Consider the following 19,112-nt stretch of genomic DNA (forward strand, 5'->3'; position numbering starts at 1 on the left):
CGTTTAGACCCTGGAAGAGGGGGCTCTGTGCTTGGGCAGAGTTGCGTGACCTCATTTACTCTGCGGTGGAGGAATTCGCTTTCTGCCTTGGGGGTTTCAGGCAATTGCAGAAGGCGGTGACTCCACCCTACTCTGAATATTTGATGACATGACTCTGAGGCCCATGTTACATGAAATCAGAGCTGCTGGCAGGAGCTACAGAAACAAGAAGCTTTCATTTTAAAGAACTATTAATTTTTTAAAGGATCTTTTATTTTTTAAAGGAAAAAAGACCATGCCAAGCTCTTTTAAAATATTTTTAATGTTTTAAGTAAATGAGCAACAAACAGCCCCAGAAAAAACAGAACTGGCCTAATGCAAACAGAATTGACCTAATGCGTTTTTTTTTTCTTGTGGTGTTTGTTTGGTTTTTTGTTGTTTTGGTTTTTCGGTTTTTTTGTTTGTTTGTTTTTTTTAAGTCACTGGGCTTCTGTTTGCTGTCTGTCTTTATCCTACTTGCTCTTCTGTAGCTCTTTTGAATTTTGTAGCTGTTATTCTGTAGTCACCTAAAATCTTATCCTTCCATAGCAATTAATTTTTGTTGTGAGAAATCTTCTGGTCAGATGTGTATTTGTATACACCTTTTGACTGAATTCTAGTTCCATCTGGACCTTTTATTTTGTGGGACATCTGGCTTTGTATTAGCGGTGTAAAAAACCAATATTGGCAGAGGGGGTTCGTAAAAACACCGAAAACAACCCTCAAGGTTTTATTTGACAGGCTGAAATAGTTGCAGAAGTTCCATTTAATTAAAATGCAATTTGCATCGCTCTAGTTCAGAGTACTAGTTTGTTGAAAAAGCTTTCTCCTATAGCAGGAACCTTACTGTGACAAGAAAAAAGTATGACTTTTCAGGATTCTCTATATGACTTAGATCATAAATAACATTAATATTTAATTGGCTCACAGTCTTAAAAAAAAAAAAACCAACTCTTCTTAGTGTCCTCCATTCAGGCAGAAGGAATTTTGTAGGACTGGAGCTGCCTGCCCTTCACCTCCCAGCTATCAGTGCAGTCATCCGCACGCCTCCCCGTGCGAGGGAAAACCAGCTTTTTCCCTCTCAGAGCCGGGCAGAAGGGTTTGCTCTGCCCCAGCTATTCACTAGTGCCCAGCAGGTCTGCTTAACCTTCCCAGAAATACGAAGTCCACAGAGGATGTTGCTTCAGGCTTGGAGCCAGCCCTGCGAGACCTGAGCTAGATCCTTCTGAGCCAACAAGTGTCTGTTCTCATCTTGAACTTCACTTCCAGGAGATCTTATTAGTACAGTTGTTATTTAGCGCAAATGCCTGGCAGGGTAGTAAATAGGTGTTTAGATCTGGAATCGGGAGTGCTGGGAGGCACCGTGCAGAAATACTCTCTGGTTCTGCTTGAACCCCGGTGAGGACTGTGGATGTTTATTAGTTCAGCTGCCTCCTGCCAGTGGCTGTGCTGCTAAGCTGGGCTCTGTGTGTTAATCTACAAACCAGAAACGTGGCCACAAATGATCAAGAATTGAATATAGTTCTGGGCCAAAGTATCCCACCTTTTTTCTTCCTTCTCCTACTGCCCCAACCACATGTCCCTCAATCCTCTCACTTTTCTCTCACCTCTGCTTTCCTCAGTTCCTCTCTCTTCATCCCCTTCTGCCCTGTCTTCCTCACCCAGTTAAACACCAAATGGCTGGGAGACATGGAGCAACCCAAGTGATTTCCTTGGCCTTCCAGAGTGGAGAAGGCAGAGGGAGCAACAGGGGCAGCCGAGGTGATGGGCATATGCTGGGTGACCATCAGCCACGGGGGTGAGCTGGCTGGCCAAGCCTGGTAGTATCTCCTTCCTCGTAACCTATTTCAACTTCTCCTTCCCTTCTGCCACTGACTGTCCTCCTCAGGAGGCTGAACAAATTGTTTTGCATCCAGGGCATTGCTAAGGATGCCCAGGGAGGAGGTGAGCTCCGGTTTGGCTGGCTCATCTGCAGGCTATGGTGACAAGGCTGCAGTGACAGTGGCAGGATTGTTGCTTGAGTTGGTGATTTGAAAGCAAGTATGTGAAGCCAAACATGGGACAGATCTTCAGTTATGCTAAAACCTAAAGAGAAAGCCAGTAAAAGCTATGTTGGCAGTGTCTGCTTTATCCAGACCAGATTACAGGGTCTTTAATGACAATAAAAACCCGATTTCTTTCAAATATATAATAGTTCTTCTGTGGCATTAAATTGGTCCTGTAACTCCATGAGCTGCATCTCAACCACCTGGATTTAGAGCTGTGCCAACAGTCAGGATCCATGTGTGGCTGATGAAAATGGCTCTGAAGCAGCCCTGAAAGAGGAGATAGGGAGAGGAAAGGTAAATCTCCATTCTGTTCCCCCTCTTCTCCATTTCTGTTAAATCTTGTGCAAAGGCAACTGGTGTTCAATGTCATTGGGATACAACCCACGGCTCTCCAAAAATTCCACGTGTGTCACTGCTTATTGCATTTCAGGACATCTGCAGTGACTGTTTGGAGACAGGAACGTGTGTTTCTAGGTTGCAGATTCCAGTCCAGTGTTGGTATGGAGTAGTATAGTATTAGTATCGAGTTATTAGTCTTTTAGAAGTGGATAGATTGCAAAAAGACACTTTCCAGGGCTGAGCAAGGTCAGCCAGCCACGAAACCAGGTAGTTTCCTCCCCTCTCAGTGCTTGTCCCTTAGGATGGTGCATCGGGCTGGCTGCTAGCAGGGTGTGGGGGAAGCTTTGCAGTCCACTACCTGCACATACTTCTTGTGGGTCTCTCCAGTTACTTGTGTTTCTATTGCTTTCCTGTCAAAGAGAAACGTTTAGGAAACTGGAAAAGCATAGAATAGGTATATCAGCATCTGCTCAACGTGTTATTCATTCACACCTGTGTTACTTCAGTGCAGTCTCAGACCCAAACGTTTAGTCATCAATAAAACTCTGTTAAAGATTTTCATCCCATTTTTCACTTCATATGAAATGAAGGGGAATGTCATTGTTTTGCTGTTGGGTTGGAAGAAGATGTAACTATGTCCTGGAGGGGGAGGGGGGGAAATAATTATTTTTTATTTATTTTGGAATTGCACGAGGAAAGGAACTATGTCCTTCCCCCAAAACCCCTCAATGGTAACAAGAGGAACAGTCTCGTGTCTTGCACTCAGTTTTACTAAAAACTAAAACCAGAATGTGACTTACAGCACCTGCATGCGTAAGTGGGAAGTTGCCCTAGCACTGTTCCAAGCATGTAATATGCCGTCATATTACATGTTCCCGCATGGGGTTGGTAGCATGTCTTCCAAGAGAGACTCGAGGATGAGGGTACGGGCATGGAGCAGCTCTGGTCCCTGGGAGAGCTCTGTCCCTCACCGTGAAGGCTCCAGTTCCCTCTGGTCACTGTCTGCTTGTCTAGATACAACGTCCCTGCCAGAGAAGTGCAAGAAGCACATGGAGAAACATCCTCCTGTCTGGGAGGGAGGAGAGCCAAGTGTGACTTTCTCACTTCTGCCTGGGGCTGGGATGACTGTACTGAGCCTTGGTGTGCTGCTGCCCTGGCTGTGACCATTGCCTGGGTGGGGAGCTGGGGCAGGAAGGTCACCAGTTCCTGGGCGATGCTCGGTGAGTAGCTAGGAAGTGAGTGAAGGCTGGAGAGGGCATGTGGCTGAACGCTGCAAGGACCTCGTCCTGCCCACAGCCTTCCTCCTGTGCTGTGATTAACGCATCTCAAGTGAGCATTCATCTGGTGCCCTCACTAGTCGGCATCCGTGGTGAGGAGGGCACCCAAAACCTGTAAAAAACAACCCCCAAAACAATCCCACAACCAAAACCACACTGGGTACCTATAGATATTCTAGTTAGTGACCTGAGGACCAAACTATTCCCTCTGTTGTTCTTGTGCCTTTTATCCCTTGCAGAGGAACCAAAGGCAAGGACATCAACACAATCAAGTCACTGCGAGTTCTGCGAGTCCTAAGACCGCTGAAGACCATTAAACGGCTGCCAAAACTAAAGGTTAGAGAATAACCACAAATTTTTCCTTCTCTGGAGGTTTGCAACCGATCTGAGTGGAAGCTGATGGACTGAACTTAATCCAAGTTATTTCTGTTCCTTTTATTTTGTTGCAATTAATCTTTTTGCCACATTTATAAAAATAGCTGTGCAGATGTTTAGCAAATGTCAAACACTTGTTTCTTTTGCAAACATTGTGTGCAATATTATGAATTATTGTGAATCCACATTAAAATCAAACTTCTAAAAAAAGAAAAGAAAAAATGCAAATAAATTAAATTACAGTTCATAAGTGTGATGCTCTTAGAAATGACACAGGAGAAAATAGATTTTGGAGTGTTTGACTTTCCCTAGAGAACTTGATATGAGTATTGCAAGATTTTCCAGTCTGTCTAAAGTGAAATGTCATTGCTGTATGAGGACTTTTAGTCTGTTCATCTTTTCTGTTAAAGAATATATAGTGCAGGGGTTTATAGCAGTACCCTTTCATCTCTAGAATACCAAGTTACAAAGTAAAATGAACGTAATGGCCTGTGGTTACTTATTCAACACCATTTTAAGAATGCTGAGATACAGCCAACCCCTGGAAGCAGAGAATGGAAGGAGTTACAAAATTTAATCATTTCTGAGTTTTGGGAGCTCTTGAGTACCTATTGTAGAACATCTTCATGTGGCATTGCTGCTTGCAGGCTCTTTTCTGTGAGAGATGAGGAAAAAACGATGGGTGCTTTTGCAATGGTGAAATGATGTCTGACAATTCCTGTTTTCACATATTGGCACATAAAAATCAGGGTCAGCTGTTATATAGATTTGCTTTTGTCCTTACCCACAATTCATGCTTAAATAATTTTGATTTTATGCATTTTTATGCATACTAAATTTACCTCAAAAGATAAGGAAGAGCAATGTTGAACAATGTAGAAAATGGTCTTTATTTGTTTAGAAATGTGAAATGCACAGCTCCTGGGTCATAAAACAGTCAACAGTAGCTCAGTCCTACAGCAGGATGCCGAATGCTTGCTTTTTATTGAACGTCTGTCTTATTTTCAAGCCATTTTACAGAGTAATTTTACCACTTCTAAAGAACTATTCAGAAATCTTTTCGTGAAGCAGGAGTCATATTCATATGGTTTGTCTTCAAAATTCTTTCTTTTTTTTTTTTCCTCTGGATGTGGTCTAGTATGCAACAATCAGCAAGATTAATGGGGTGATTTAGAGATATTTCCAGTGTTTTAATTCAGGATTTCTGGGTTGCATCAGGAGCATAATTTTGTGAATTATTCGCTTCCATTCAGAGAAACAGGAACAGTATTGTACGAACCCTGCACTTGGGCAGTAAGACTGCTCAATTTCTATTATTATGACAAACTTCCCACACTAAAATTAAACTGAGAATTACTTGTAACAACGAATCAGTGACTAATAACCAAATAATAAATGTATTTGAGAATTTCTTTGCAGGGAGTTCAGAAGTGACATATGCTGACTAGATTAGTCACACTTAATTTTGATAGACAATTCATTAGAAAAATATTATTCGAAGCATTTGGTAGTTTTGTATCTGGTATATTTTCCTTATTATTCAAACAGTTCAAATAACAGTCAACAAGTAACATATTTGATGAGTTTTTCCCGATCCACTGGGAATAAATTAAACACAAGTACATTTTTCATTTTATAATTGCCCATGGAAATATTTGCTGAGGACTAATATTTATCTCCACAAGCTGCGATTGCCTTTATAAATTTTATGGGCAGCACCAGACAATTCAGTGGTGCAGCCACACTCACCAAGAAAGAGAGACATGCAGGAAGCCAGTGTTGTTTCTCACAGCTGGAGTATGACTTTTGGTCAAACCCTTGGTGTGCAAGTCCATGAAACCATGCTTGGGTCGTAGGTTGGGTAATTACTCCCAAGTGTTCGTAGATATTAGATGGCAAGATGTTAGATGCACTTTTCTTTTTTTCAACCCCTTAACCTTGTTCTCCTCCATCCCCAGGCTGTCTTTGACTGCGTGGTGAATTCCCTGAAGAACGTCCTCAATATCCTCATAGTTTACATGCTCTTCATGTTCATTTTTGCCGTCATTGCCGTGCAGCTCTTCAAAGGCAGATTCTTCTACTGCACTGATGAGTCAAAGGAGCTGGAGAAGGACTGCAGGTATGGCCTGGGGCAGGGGCTGCGGGGGGGACCCTGGCCTTCCTCCTCCAGCAGCAGCAGCTCCCTTGGCTGTCCCAAAGCTGCATCAGTTGGGTATCGGCTGAGCTTGATGAGTCTCCTGTAAGTAAAAGCAATGCTTCAGCACAATCACCCTGGAGGTGTTTCAATACCTGCACCGTTCCTTACTCTGATCTAGCAAATGATTACCCAAGTGCTTAATGACACAGGGGAGTGGGCTCCTTTTCCCAGGGAGGGCTGGGTGTGATTTGAAGGTAGAGGGTTTTTGAAGGCATGGTGTGACTCCTTTTTCTACCTGCTGCCTTGATTCTTAGGGCTCATATAGAAAAACATAATGAATAAATAAATGAATAAATAAATAATAAATAAATAATAAATAATAAATAATAAATAAATAATAAATAAATAAATGAATAAATAATCAGAATTGAATCAGTAGGAAGTTAAAGAGCTCCTAATTAGCTAGAAAAGGGGCCAGTATTTGAATATCTTAAAAGCCCTGTCATGCTGTGTCCTTTGCAGCAGACTGTCAAGGTGCTTTACTCACCACAATGTGCATATTTCTCACCTTTTTTCTTGGCACCCAAAGCGCATCCTCACTACTGTCCAGGTCTGCCTGTGTTACCCCTCTCCTGCCGCCTTGCGAGCACAGGGCACGTCCTTGGTGGGACCACATGCATGCAGCAGCCACGGAGGCTGTCGCTGCAGTTCTTCCTTGCAATACCACAGATACAGTACAGACAGAAATGTGAAATCACGGAAAAGTGTAGGTTGGAGAGGAACTCTCCAGATGCCAGGTCCCTCAGCCCCTCAGTGCAGGACCCAGTTAGAAGTTAGATCCAACTCTGAAGTAGGAGCCAGAGATTTTCCCCATCAAGCAGCAGTTTTCTGTGGGGTCAGACAATTTGGGGGCCAGCATACTGTTAATTGCCATCTTTGCCTGATGGATGAATGTCCCGATTACAATTTCTTTCATTTCTAGATGGCAGGTCCAGTTCCTGTCACTCAAAATGGCTCAAAAATGGCCTTTACTTCTGTTACAAACCTAGGGGCTGTCTCTTGATTTGTCTTTAACACACAGCACAGTCGGGCTCTGCTACTGGGGCTTTTCGATGCTCCTCAGTGAGTTATATGAAATGGCTGATTTGCTTTAATTCTCTCATTTGGTCTGAATCTCTGTTTTTCCTAGGGGTCAGTACCTTGATTATGAAAAAAATGAGGTGGAGGCACAGCCCAGGGAATGGAAAAAATATGAGTTCCACTACGACAACGTGCTCTGGGCTCTGCTCACGCTCTTCACCGTCTCCACAGGCGAAGGGTGGCCAACGTGAGTACACGGGACTGGAGGGTCAGTGATCGTGGAGGTAACGGCAGCTTTCCACAGCTCTGAGGGACACGTAAATGGCAGGTGACCTGTGAAATAAGAAAAGTCTTTTATCAGCTAAGCTTTTACTTCCCCTTGTGTGATTATTGGGTGAATCAGCAGGCAGGGCTCTGCATTTTTCTCGACGTTCTTCTGAGCTTGCACAAGGATGCTTAGGGCAGTTTTCAGTACTTAACAGCTTATTTGCTCCAGTCTTTTGGACTTGCACGCTGTTCTTGGGTATAAAATTGATAACGGTAATGTAAGAAAATGAGGAGAAAAAGTATTGTGACCTATGCTGAAAGTACACTGGGTATGACAGTCCCAAAATTATATTTACTGTTCAGCACATGACTTTATTTTGGCACACTTTTCTGCAGGGACACGTGGAGTACAACTCACGGTCAGGGTTTCTCCATGGCAGGCCTTCCCTGTCCTCCACATTCAGCTATTTCATAAAATAGAGAATAAAACATACAGCATCAATCTCCCTTCTCCAGTCCCTCACTGTGTCCCCTTACTTGGAGATCATCAACACCTTTCTTTTCCCACCCTTACTTCATCCCTGTTGACCAGAGAAGAGAAGCCAGATCTAACTGTATCCTCCCCCCTTGGCCAGGGGGATAAGTGGATCTGTATGTAGCAAATCTCCATCATTCTGCAGAATGGTGAAAACAGCAAGGGTTTCCCTAAAAATATCCTCAAGAAAAACTTCTTCCCAGCCATAGAGATGGGAGTGAGTTTGACCTGAGCATATCTGGAAAACCCTCCACGTTGAGTGAAGGCCAGTGAGTGACTGTCAGGGTGTCATTGGTGCTTCACATTGATTTCATTGACTTTTCTTCTCTCTTTGCGCTTGATTGCAGTGTGCTGAAGCACTCGGTGGATGCTACCTACGAGGAACAGGGTCCCAGCCCTGGCTACCGAATGGAAATGTCTATCTTTTACGTGGTGTATTTTGTCGTCTTCCCTTTTTTCTTTGTGAACATCTTTGTGGCGTTAATCATCATCACCTTCCAAGAGCAAGGAGATAAAGTGATGTCAGAGTGCAGCCTCGAGAAAAACGAGGTACCTGCGTCTTCTGAATCCGGAGTTAGCACCTGGGGTCTCAGAGTACCTTGGTACTGGTGGAATCCCACTCCTCGTCCCTCCCATGCCGTGGGGGGCTTTAGAGCAGTCGTTACCTGAGGGTGTGTGGTGCAGAGACCAAACAAATTACAGACTGTTTCAGCTTTTGCATAAAAACAAAACCAGGGAAGAGCCCCCGAATGCTGCATGTTACTAAGCACGGTCACACGTCCCTGCGGACCACACCTGCTCTTCAAAGTGAATATTGACTTGCATGTTAGCTCAAGCATGTAGGTGTGAAAGGAAGCAGAAATCTTTGGCCTTTTAGAGGCCAGCCATCGGAAAGCAAACTGAGCTACAATTGCTACAGCTCCCCAAAGGAAAACTTCTCTTGCCAGGCCAGTTTTGTGTCTGGCTGAGATGATGTCCTCCTGACAGCAAGTAGATGCCTTGGGAAGAGTGTAAAACCAGGGCAAGCACATATCAGGCTTTTATTTAATGTCCTAGCAAATACTATAGTTTTCAGCTCAGGAACCTCCTGAATTGGACATGTTTTTTCTGTAGTTAGCGGCATCTGTGTATCTTTTTACCATGAATGTATCCAGTTTCCTCCTGAATCCATGCAGATTTTTAGCATCCGCAGCATCCTTCCTCTGGGGCCCCACAGCCTCAATGACCTGTTGTGCGAAGAACCATCTCTTTTCATTTATTTTGAAACTGGAACCTGATTTTTGATGAAAAGAGATTACTTCTTAATCAATTATTAGTTAGTGCATTGTTTGTCTCTATGAACAAAAAGTCCAAAATAAAGCAGAATATTTAGAGATGCTTTACCCACATTATTTTTCTACTGAGCAGAAAATATTTTTGCACTAAGTTAAGACTTTGAATTCTTATCTAAATCCAAGATGAGAAAATGCTCCAGAATCAAAATGTCTTGTGGGTAGAAACCAATTTTTAATGCGGTTTTTTACTCATAATAATGTGAACAGAAATAGCCAACTAAGGGGGTCTTCGAGAGTTCACCCAGTAATATTTGTTGGATAACTTATTGTTTGAGTTCAGTTCACATTTTATGAAATGTTATTAGCTGGACAGGTTTTGCTGTGTGTGAGAACATACCTGGGTTTCACAATACTTTTTTTAAAAATACAGATAACATCTTTACCCGTCCTCCAGCTTCTACAATTACATATCAGGAGGAACTGGCAGAGTGTTTTCTGAAGTGATCCTGTGGATTTGTAACTCCTTTCCCTAAGTGGGAAGGGACTGGGACCTGCTGGGATGTGGAAGGCTGTCTCCTAGGATTGCAGGGGGCCATAGGAGCGTTGTGGGGTTTAATATTTCAGCAAGTGTCCAGAAGTGGTTACAATTTGGGGGTCCTGTGCTGCATTTTAAGGGGTAGTCAGTACTTGCATCGTGAGAAACACTGGAAATACCATCCTCCACTAAATGCTCCGCTCACTCTACCAACAATATCCCAAGTGATAGAGACTGCCAGGCCTTTTTTTTGTATTCTTTTCATCCCATTTCTGTTTTGTAGAGGGCCTGCATAGACTTCGCCATAAGTGCCAAGCCACTGACCCGCTACATGCCTCAGAACAAGCAATCTTTTCAGTACAAGATGTGGAAATTTGTGGTGTCCCCTCCCTTTGAGTATTTTATCATGGTCATGATTGCACTCAATACCATTGTCCTAATGATGAAGGTTAGTGGGCTGTTACTGAATCTTTGCTATTTTGGGCTAGCCAATGTGGTGTTTGCTGGAGAGGCCTTGTACTCTCGCCGTGGGAGCTGGGGGGGGATCAGCAGGAGCAATCGCCACTTCTCATCTCCCTGATGTTGGTTTATAGAGGCCTTTTGGGATTCCTTCAGTCCCCAAAGGGAGGTGGTTTAGTTGTGATGAGATACCGTGAATTGGATTGCCCTGCACAGCGCTGGTTTGGCTCATAGCCCTTTCAGCGTATGGCCAGTGGGATGGGAACTGGGCTTGCCATATTCTTAGGGTCTGCTGGAAAGAAACACAGTTCTGCACTTGTCCTCTGGTTTTGAAAATGCCTTTTCTCCCTCCTGGTCCATGCTTTGCTCACAGTGAGATGTACACCCGCAATGGTCTCCCCATCCTGGGTGTATCCCCAGCTACCCCATTAAGATAACGTGTAGGCAATGGTGTGCTTCTGGACTGGCACGAATAATCATACTGTAACCCCAAGTCTTGCTTGAAGTGAGCACAACATCTGGCACTAAAAAAGGGCAAGAGTCTTGCAGTCAGGCAAGTCAGTTGGGAAAGTTTTATTCTGTAACTGATCTTCCAGTAACAGCCTTTCTTCCATCCTGGTTTAGTTCTATGATGCTCCAGAAGCATACGAAGAAATGTTGAAATGCCTGAATATTGTGTTTACATCTATGTTTTCAATGGAATGTGTGCTGAAGATCATTGCCTTTGGTGTGCTGGTATGTGCCTTCCTCGTTTACTTTCAACTGTTTCCTCTCTACCTGAAATGCTTGAATTTCATGATGTGCATTTCAAAGCAACCAAACAAAAAATAACCCCTGGATCTTTCTGTCCCACTTGTGTTTTCATTTGGCAGAATTATTTCCGAGATGCCTGGAATGTCTTTGATTTTGTAACAGTGTTGGGAAGTATTACTGATATTTTAGTAACAGAGATTGCGGTAAGTACAGTTTGCTCAATTTGCTTCATTTACCAACAAAGCTGTACCCTGTCAAGACATTGCACCTTCTCCCTACCAGCCTTATTCCCTAGAGCTGCCTCTGGGATTCATCGTGTGATGATGTCCTTGGGTGACCCGGCAGCCTGTTTCCATTAGCTCTGCTCCTTCCATGGAGCTGAGCACGGCTGTCTGCCCCAAAGACTTTCACGCAAAAAGCCACGATGGGAACACCAGTGCTAGTGACTCTGCCGGGAAACAATCTCTCTTTCTCATTCAACAAACGACTCTAACCCCGAGATGGTTTTGCCTACTAATGGAAAAATCCTGTTGAATTTAATAGAGGGAAAAGATCAAAAGGATTCTGGTGAAGACTGCTGTTTGATAGTGTGAGGTGCTTTGCAGGGCACACACACACGTCTGTCCCTTGGGGCTTTTACCCAATCTTGGTCATGGGGCAGAGTGAAGGTGATAAGAGGAGTGAGAAGGGGAGAGGTGATGGGAACATAGAAACAACCAGAAACTCATCAGCCTGCACAGTCTGCACTGGGGGGACCACGGTGCATTTCTGTTATATGCACAAAAGTTTTGCCAGGGCAATTATTAAAACAAACAACTGTAGAATGACTGCTCTCTCCCTGCTAACGAGTCCTGTAGATTACAAGTGTACAAACTTGCTATTAAATTCTAGAGGATTTTTCCATAAGGGCAGCAAATGTCTGACTCAAGCCTTGACAGCCTGATATTATCCAGTTTATAAATTGCTCCTCTCCTCTCCCAATGCATGTTTTAGCTGATGATGCTGTATCTGTATGTGATGAATTTGAACTTTACCATTTTTTTTTTCTCAGTTCCTGGGATTTGCTTATAGATCTGTTTTGTGTGTGCTAAGAACTATGCTCCCCAGACTTCTTTACAGGACATTCAGCTGGTGGTGAAGACCATATTACTGTTTCTAACAAAATATATTATTACCTAACCTCCTTGGTACAAACAAACCAACCCCCAAAGTTTTACTCCCTGCACGAATGGTGTTCATTTAACAGTCGGTGAATCCTATCTCGTAGACTTTGGATTACCTTTTGTTTTCTTTGCATGGCTTACAGCCAGGGTAAAGTCACTCAGATCAAACGCAAGGTCTGGCTACCACTTCTCTGAGTGCTTAGGAGACTTATTGCACCATAGGCAGGTACTGGGTGCTTGCCTCCGCTCCCTCTGTCATGGGATGCGCTTGCTTGCCAAAGTCAGGCACTCAAACCTTTGCCTTGGTTTGAAAATTTATGAAAACATTTGCAAGTCAGCCACAAGCAGAGATCGACGCTTCTCTTCCACCCCTCCTTTGGCTGCTTTTACTGGGAGGAAGCAACGCATCCATCTTGCACATGGTAAGGGAGCCCGTGGTCTCTCCGAGATTGGTATCTTCTCCTTCAGGAAGGTGTCTCCTTTGCAAAATGAAGCCCACATGCCTCTTTTTAAATCCTCCTTTGTACAGCTATTTTTTCAGGCAGAGAGCAGCCATCGGTGCTGCGCATTCCCTGCTCGGCAGGTAGCGGTCCCTGCCCGGTTAACAGGCCATTGCGTCTCCCTCCAGCTCCCACAGGGGTGGCCCAGCCTCGGCAAGGCTGTCTGGCACCTGGGGAATTGGCTACGGATTGATCAGGTTGGGCTGTGATACGTCACCGAATTTAAGACAAAGCCACAGCACTTCTGGGGCTGTACACGCACATCCCCAGCTTTTTGGAAGCAGCAGCTGTCCCTTGGTGCTGCTGGCCAGCTATTAGGGGTAGGAGAGTTAGTGCGTAGGCAGAAGTTCCCCATCCCTCTCCTGGTCTTTGGGCTGGAGAGTAAATGTTCTCCCATGTACCCTCGTGTGAATTGGCAGGCACTGACGCAGTAACCTCAAGGGTGCTGGGAGTGATGGCATCCCCCTTCCGCTCTGCAGTAATTTCTCTGGTTTCCAGCATCAGATAGCAGCAATTTGGGGATGCCTTTGGAGAGCAGTTTGAATTACCTCTAAAACCAGTCAGTAAACTCCAATAGGGTCAAGCTCCCAAGCACCTATACTCCTTCCATTATCCTCCCAGGTGGTAATGGAGAGGGTTTTGGGTTATGAGTAACTAGATCCATTAAGTCAAACCTCAGAGAGGACTTTCTCATGTAGTTCAGCAGCTTCCTCTGGCAGTGTGTCCAACACAAAGCTGCTCACAAACATGTCTTTACAAGAGCCATATGTACCACTCCAGCCTTGAACTCTTGGTCCTCTGTGTCCATCCATAGACCTACTCGAGCGCTGCGCTCTCTGAATCTTCCCCTTCTGCAGCGTTTCAGTATAGCCATCATGTCTCCTTTCCCCTGCAGACAGAGAGTGCCCAGAGGTTCCTCACACACACACCTTCTTGCTAGACTTGTGTTTCAAAAATTCTGTCATACAGCTCCTCTCTGATCTCTCTCCAGCCCGCGCCCATCTGCAGCAGCACGTTCATGCGCACCGAAGGGCTTTTGTAGCCACCGGTGTACGCTTCCTTAAGCTGCTCACATCCACCTCTTGGCCTTGGACAGGGACCACAGGCTGAGAGTTCAAATGCATCGTGCACGGCCTCCTGAAAAGGCATTAGGAGTTTAGTTTGCTTAAAGGTGACATTGATGCACAAATCTCAGAATCAATGTTTAGTGACACGAGTGGGAATTTGCAATGGTGCCCCAAAGATTACATTTATAACAGAATTGTTAATGGCTTTCAGGATGTCTTTCACGGAGCAGTTCATTTGCTTCATCCAGTGGCATGTGGTGGAGGTAGTCTTGTAGCAGGATCTCCACTGTCACTCCAAGCCGCCTTCTCCTTCCAGTCCTGCAGACAGGCTATGGCACGTAGGGTGGAAAACACGCAGAAGGCTCCAGCGCTCTGCTCTGGTCCCGTTTTGTTGGCTCCGCAATAGGTTGCAACGTGTGTTATTCTGACCCACAGTGCGTAAGAGGAAACCCAAAGCGTCCCAAGGCTGCCTGGGAAACGCCAGGACTGTTTTGCTGCCTGGACAGTGGCACGGTGCATGTATAACCTGGAAGAGTTACACTTTAAACCATCTTTTTAATACATAACCTGCTATTTTGATCAACTGGAATTGCACCTAACTCACTCAAATACTTCTGGAATTCAGCACCAATTAAAAAATTTAGAAAAGGGCTGACAAACCTGATGCAGTGATAGCAAGCATGCCTTTTGCAAACAGCAGGGACCAAGGTGAGGGACTGGTGGGTGCCTCGTTTGCAGAGCACAGATCAGGTGTACGGCCTTGAGTCTTTAATCCGGCTGCCTCTGCCCTGTCATTTTCTGCCCTTTACTTTTCCAGGCAGGAGAGAATAGTAGCTAAGGACCGGGATGAACATCCCCTCCACACAAAATGCTTAACCCCACTTCAACTTTCTGGCTCGGTGCATGCCCGGGGGTGCAGCAGCTCTCTGCACCGTTATGGAGTTGAGTATAACCAAAGAGGAGAGCAGGTCTTTACTCATCACAACTCAGAGCTGCATCCCCAACGGAGGATGCTCTCTTCTCCGTTTGCTTTCCTCAGCTCCAGGCTCTCCTCGGCTGATGGGCAGCCGTGGGGATGTTTGGGTGGCAGCCCCGTTAGTCCTTCCCCGTGCATTCAGCCCTGATATTACCCCTTCACACAGCCACAATGTGAACTCGACTGTCAGCGTCTGTCCCCGTAACAGCCACCCCTGGAGCCCTCCAGCTCCTTGCAGAGAGGGGATGCTTTCTGGGCATGACTTGGAGATCAGGCTCACAAATAGTTGCAGGAGCACCGTTTTTCTCCATGCCTGTGTTTTCAAGCTATACATGTTCTCCAAGGTAAATAAACCTGCTCACCTGGGCGGTCTCATCTTGAGAGACTAGGCTTCCACCAGCCTTGTTGCACTGGTACTTTTAACCCACTGAAAAGTAAAGATAAAAGGAAAAGAAAAGTGTTGATTAATTGCTTTATTTTGATTTTGTAGTCATGTCATATGTAATTTACATTGTGAATGCAGTGGAATATATATTTTTTTTATTTCCTTAGGCAAAACTACGTATGTCAGTTTTTTACCCTCCCAATAATGGAAGTAAAGTAGTAAAATAGGTGGCATCAAGGAGAAGGTGTCCTTGCAGACACGGCTGGCCTCAGGAGGCCGAATGGGTGTATGGCAAACTGACATCTATTTCTATGCCTGGAAATATAAAAAACATACTGAGAAGTGTTTGTGAATTGTCTCCCAATTTGCATTACAAAATGAAATGCAAATAACTACTGCACCGTCTGTGTTACCTTTAGGATCTCAGAATCTGTTTTGGTTTGAAGCATTTTTTATTTATATAATTATCATAAAATAACACCCCCAAAAGCCCAACAGTTTTTTTCCAGTGAAATTTTCAGAGTTTCCTTTTTGCTTGTCCTGATTACTCATTTTCTCTTTTGTTTCCTGTTTTGTTCTTTATTTTCCTTATCTACCTGCTGAATCACGCCATCCAATCAACATACAATGCGAAAACCATGTCTCCGTCTGTATGTTGTGCACCTGCTGCTCAAAAAAATAAATTTGTAAATAATCTTGCAAATATCCATCCATGAAAACATCACATATAGGACACGGTTGGTTTCATTGAATTTAAACAATTATTTAAATTCTCTGCTTTTATTTTCTCTCGTTTTTCTTTAATTTAATTCGTTTTGATGAGATTTCCGATTGCACTGGTGAAAAAGCCTCACTGCAGCGTGCCTCAAAACTGGCTTCTGTTCTGCATCTTCTTCCCCTTGGCTAATTGGTGACGTGAGGCAAATGCAGTTACCAATAGCCTGTTCTCCGCTGTTTGTTACACCTGGCAATGATAAAGGGGAGACTGACACTTGCTTTATTTTGGTGGAAAATTGAATGAGAATAGGAGGGAAGGATGCTTCTGGATGACCCGGAGTAGAGAAGATTGGCTGGCTGGGAAAACCCTTCGTTTTGTAAGTGGTGGTACCAAATTCAGTTCTTGGAAATCAGTTTGGTGGGTTTTTTTTTTTTTACAATGAGGTGTGTTGAGCTTTCCGCACAGGGAAGCGGTACGTTTAAGAGGCCTGCCTTACAGATATTTTAAGCCCATGGTTTACACTATATTGTAAGGCAAAAAAAATTACTGAGGCGTTTACAAACTTGCTTCCCTCAAAAGAGAAATCCTAGGAAAGAGTGATTTTTATTCAGTTTGAAAACTTTTTGTGATACCAGCATATAGAAGCATTTTGCCACCACAGTGGACACAGAGTCCCTGGATGCAAAAGCAAACATCTCAAGTAAAATGCATAAGCCATGTTATGAACAGGGCTGAAAAGTACTGGGAACCAGATCCCACTGGGAATTTAGTGCCTGATTCCAAAGATGCCTTTGGAAATACTGGCCTCTGTCTTTGCAAATCATAAATTAAGCAAAGGAGGATGAATAAAAAAAATACAATCTAAAAAAAAAAAAATATATATATATTTCCACTCTTAGTTGTCTTGGCTATGGTTAATAATACAAATGAGACCATAAGCTTATCAAAAATACTTGCCTGGCCACCTGACAACAGCTCTTAGATCTGTGTTAACATCTGGACTTTCTGTTGCACAGTTGCTGTTAAGAAACAAATCAGAGTGAATCTTCATGACAGACTGCAACTAAGCTCCATGGAGGGTTACAGGGAGAAATTTTCTCCTAGGAAATAGCGAAGAAGAAAATGACAATGTATAAGTTAAAAGTTTGCATAGTGCAATCTGAGAAGGGAATCCTCTGCGTGTGCGGCAGTGGCTGGAAGCATTACAGATGTGCGGGAGCTGTGAGGACATCTTCAGACAACCCACCTTGGAGCACCCCTGGCCCAGGCAGCAGAGATAAGTGTTCTGGTATCAGCTGTGCATATGAAAATATACTGGATAAATCAGGTTATCTCCATTTGGCCGGATTTTGGCCTTGTTGCCGTCCATGTTGCAGGTTAAAGGTTTAAATGCTCATCTTGCAGTTTGTCTCTGTGGTCGTATGTGCAGGTCCAGGCTCCTTCCATCACTCAGCATCCAAGGCATCCAAGTTAGATCTTTGGAGCACCAAGGTGCCCTCTGGAGCTGCCTTCCTCCTTCCGCTGCAGATGACGGGAGCCTACAATGAAGCACTAAAGTTGAAAGGTAGTAGGGAACAAGGAGAGATCTGAGCATCACGCATTTATAAAATCATTTTCCAGTGTTCCTGGCTCAGGATGAAAGGACATGATGTGACATGCCTGTAACGGCAGATTCCGCACGACACAGACAAGTATGGCAAAAATCTTCAGCCTCTTCAAATCAGCAAGGGTTTTCCCTAAGCTTCAGAGGAAGCCAAGACGCTGTGCAAGACTCAGTAGCTCTTCTTCAGAACTGGCAATGCCACGGACATTTAAATGGGAACACAACCATTTCCTCCATGGTAGTTCCTTAGCAGACTGGATTAATTCTTGTTGATGCCAGATGAAGCGAACTGCCAAAGCTTCCTGAGTGATCCCATTCTTGCCTTGGTCAGACTCCTCTTCCCACAGCTCTTTGCAACTTTGGGTGAGCTCTTCATTTTTGGGACAGAAGCCTGAAGTTTCAAGTCTGGGGGGCGGTTGTGTTCTGCAGCTGGGCTGCAGGAAGAAGCAGAGATGAGCAGCCCAACTTCTGCTGAGTTTATTGCGTTGTGGCAGTGTAACATAGCCTCCTTCGCTAAATCCTGCAGAGCACGTCCAGCCATGGCATAAAAACCTCATATTCCCATTGAGAGTTTAAAAATGCAAAGCACTAAATCTACTGAGCTGGTGGAGCTCATTCTGCATCCCAGCGGACGGCAGGCACAGCTCCTGTGCTGGGGAAGAAACCACTCTGCTGCTGAAGATGCTGGAGGAACAGATCTGGGCAATGGCCCTATGCCCTATTCCCTATTCTTCATGCTTTTTCTGCTTTTTAGTATGGAAAGCACCCTAACAAAGGGTAAATGGCTGCCCATGGCAGGACAGCAGTCAAGGCCAGTTCTTTATCCGTGATGTCTCTTCTCCCTGTTTCCCTCCTGCTTTGCAGTTTGCTCCAGGGATGCATTGCCCGGCTGAGCTTCAGTGTTGTGGGAAGCGGTGGTGATGGCTGGCTGTGCCCAGACCCCCAGGGCCTGCCGGGTGGCGGGGTGCCATCGGTACCAGCACCCCCTCTTTTAGGAAAATAGTGGCAGGCCAGGGGAAATGTTTTTCAGACATAATTTGCTCATCCTCAGGTGGATTATAAAATCATAAAGCTATGGTGGCTCTTGTGAAGCACCAGTCAGCCTTTAGCATCTGTGCAACAGAAATGCAAACAAAACCACAGAAAGACAGACCTCGATAACCCAGAAGTTGATCATGTCTGTGTCACGTTACAGAGGTGGCTAAGTGTGAGGAAAATTGGTGTAAGACTGTTATAGCCAAGAAATATTGCAATGTGGAGTTTCCCCTTTAACTGCATGCAATTCTAATACCTGCCTGGACAGTTGAGTTGTCGAAGGACGGGTTTTCTACGCGGTGTGCCGAGGGTTACACACGCGGAGCCCTTCCATACATCACAAGCGTGTGCAATTTTGCCTCGCCTACGAACAGCGCAGAGAACGGTCCTTCGAACGGTCTGTGAGTGGTGGTGATGGTGGATTTTCCTGGGTTGCGAGTGATTCCCCGCAGAGCTGTAGAAAATGGCAGTGCATGAGTCAAACAGGGAGGGTTTGGGGCTGGGGAAAAAAATAAAAGGTTACGGAGTGCATGTCCCTCCAAGTTGCAGGGAGTAGGGGGGTATAGAC

At 44.6% G+C, this 19,112-nt stretch overlaps 1 protein-coding gene across 7 annotated transcripts in view; it reads left to right on the forward strand.

The window, feature by feature from the left end:
- Window positions 1–19,112, forward strand: part of CACNA1B (calcium voltage-gated channel subunit alpha1 B) — a 298,282-nt gene that overhangs the window by 231,847 nt on the left and 47,323 nt on the right. For all 7 annotated transcript variants that reach the window (XR_008580034.1, XM_054848973.1, XM_054848970.1 and 4 more), the window contains 7 exons: window positions 3,922–4,018; window positions 6,016–6,176; window positions 7,384–7,521; window positions 8,424–8,625; window positions 10,169–10,333; window positions 10,969–11,079; window positions 11,217–11,300. Coding sequence is in view for 6 of the 7 variants with exons in the window: in XM_054848973.1 (XP_054704948.1) it covers window positions 3,922–4,018; window positions 6,016–6,176; window positions 7,384–7,521; window positions 8,424–8,625; window positions 10,169–10,333; window positions 10,969–11,079; window positions 11,217–11,300 (958 nt within the window). In the remaining variant the exon portion in view is untranslated. The remainder of the gene's footprint in view (window positions 1–3,921; window positions 4,019–6,015; window positions 6,177–7,383; window positions 7,522–8,423; window positions 8,626–10,168; window positions 10,334–10,968; window positions 11,080–11,216; window positions 11,301–19,112) is intronic.

This window comes from Grus americana, chromosome 20 (assembly GCF_028858705.1).
Source record: "Grus americana isolate bGruAme1 chromosome 20, bGruAme1.mat, whole genome shotgun sequence".
NCBI lineage: Eukaryota > Metazoa > Chordata > Aves > Gruiformes > Gruidae > Grus > Grus americana.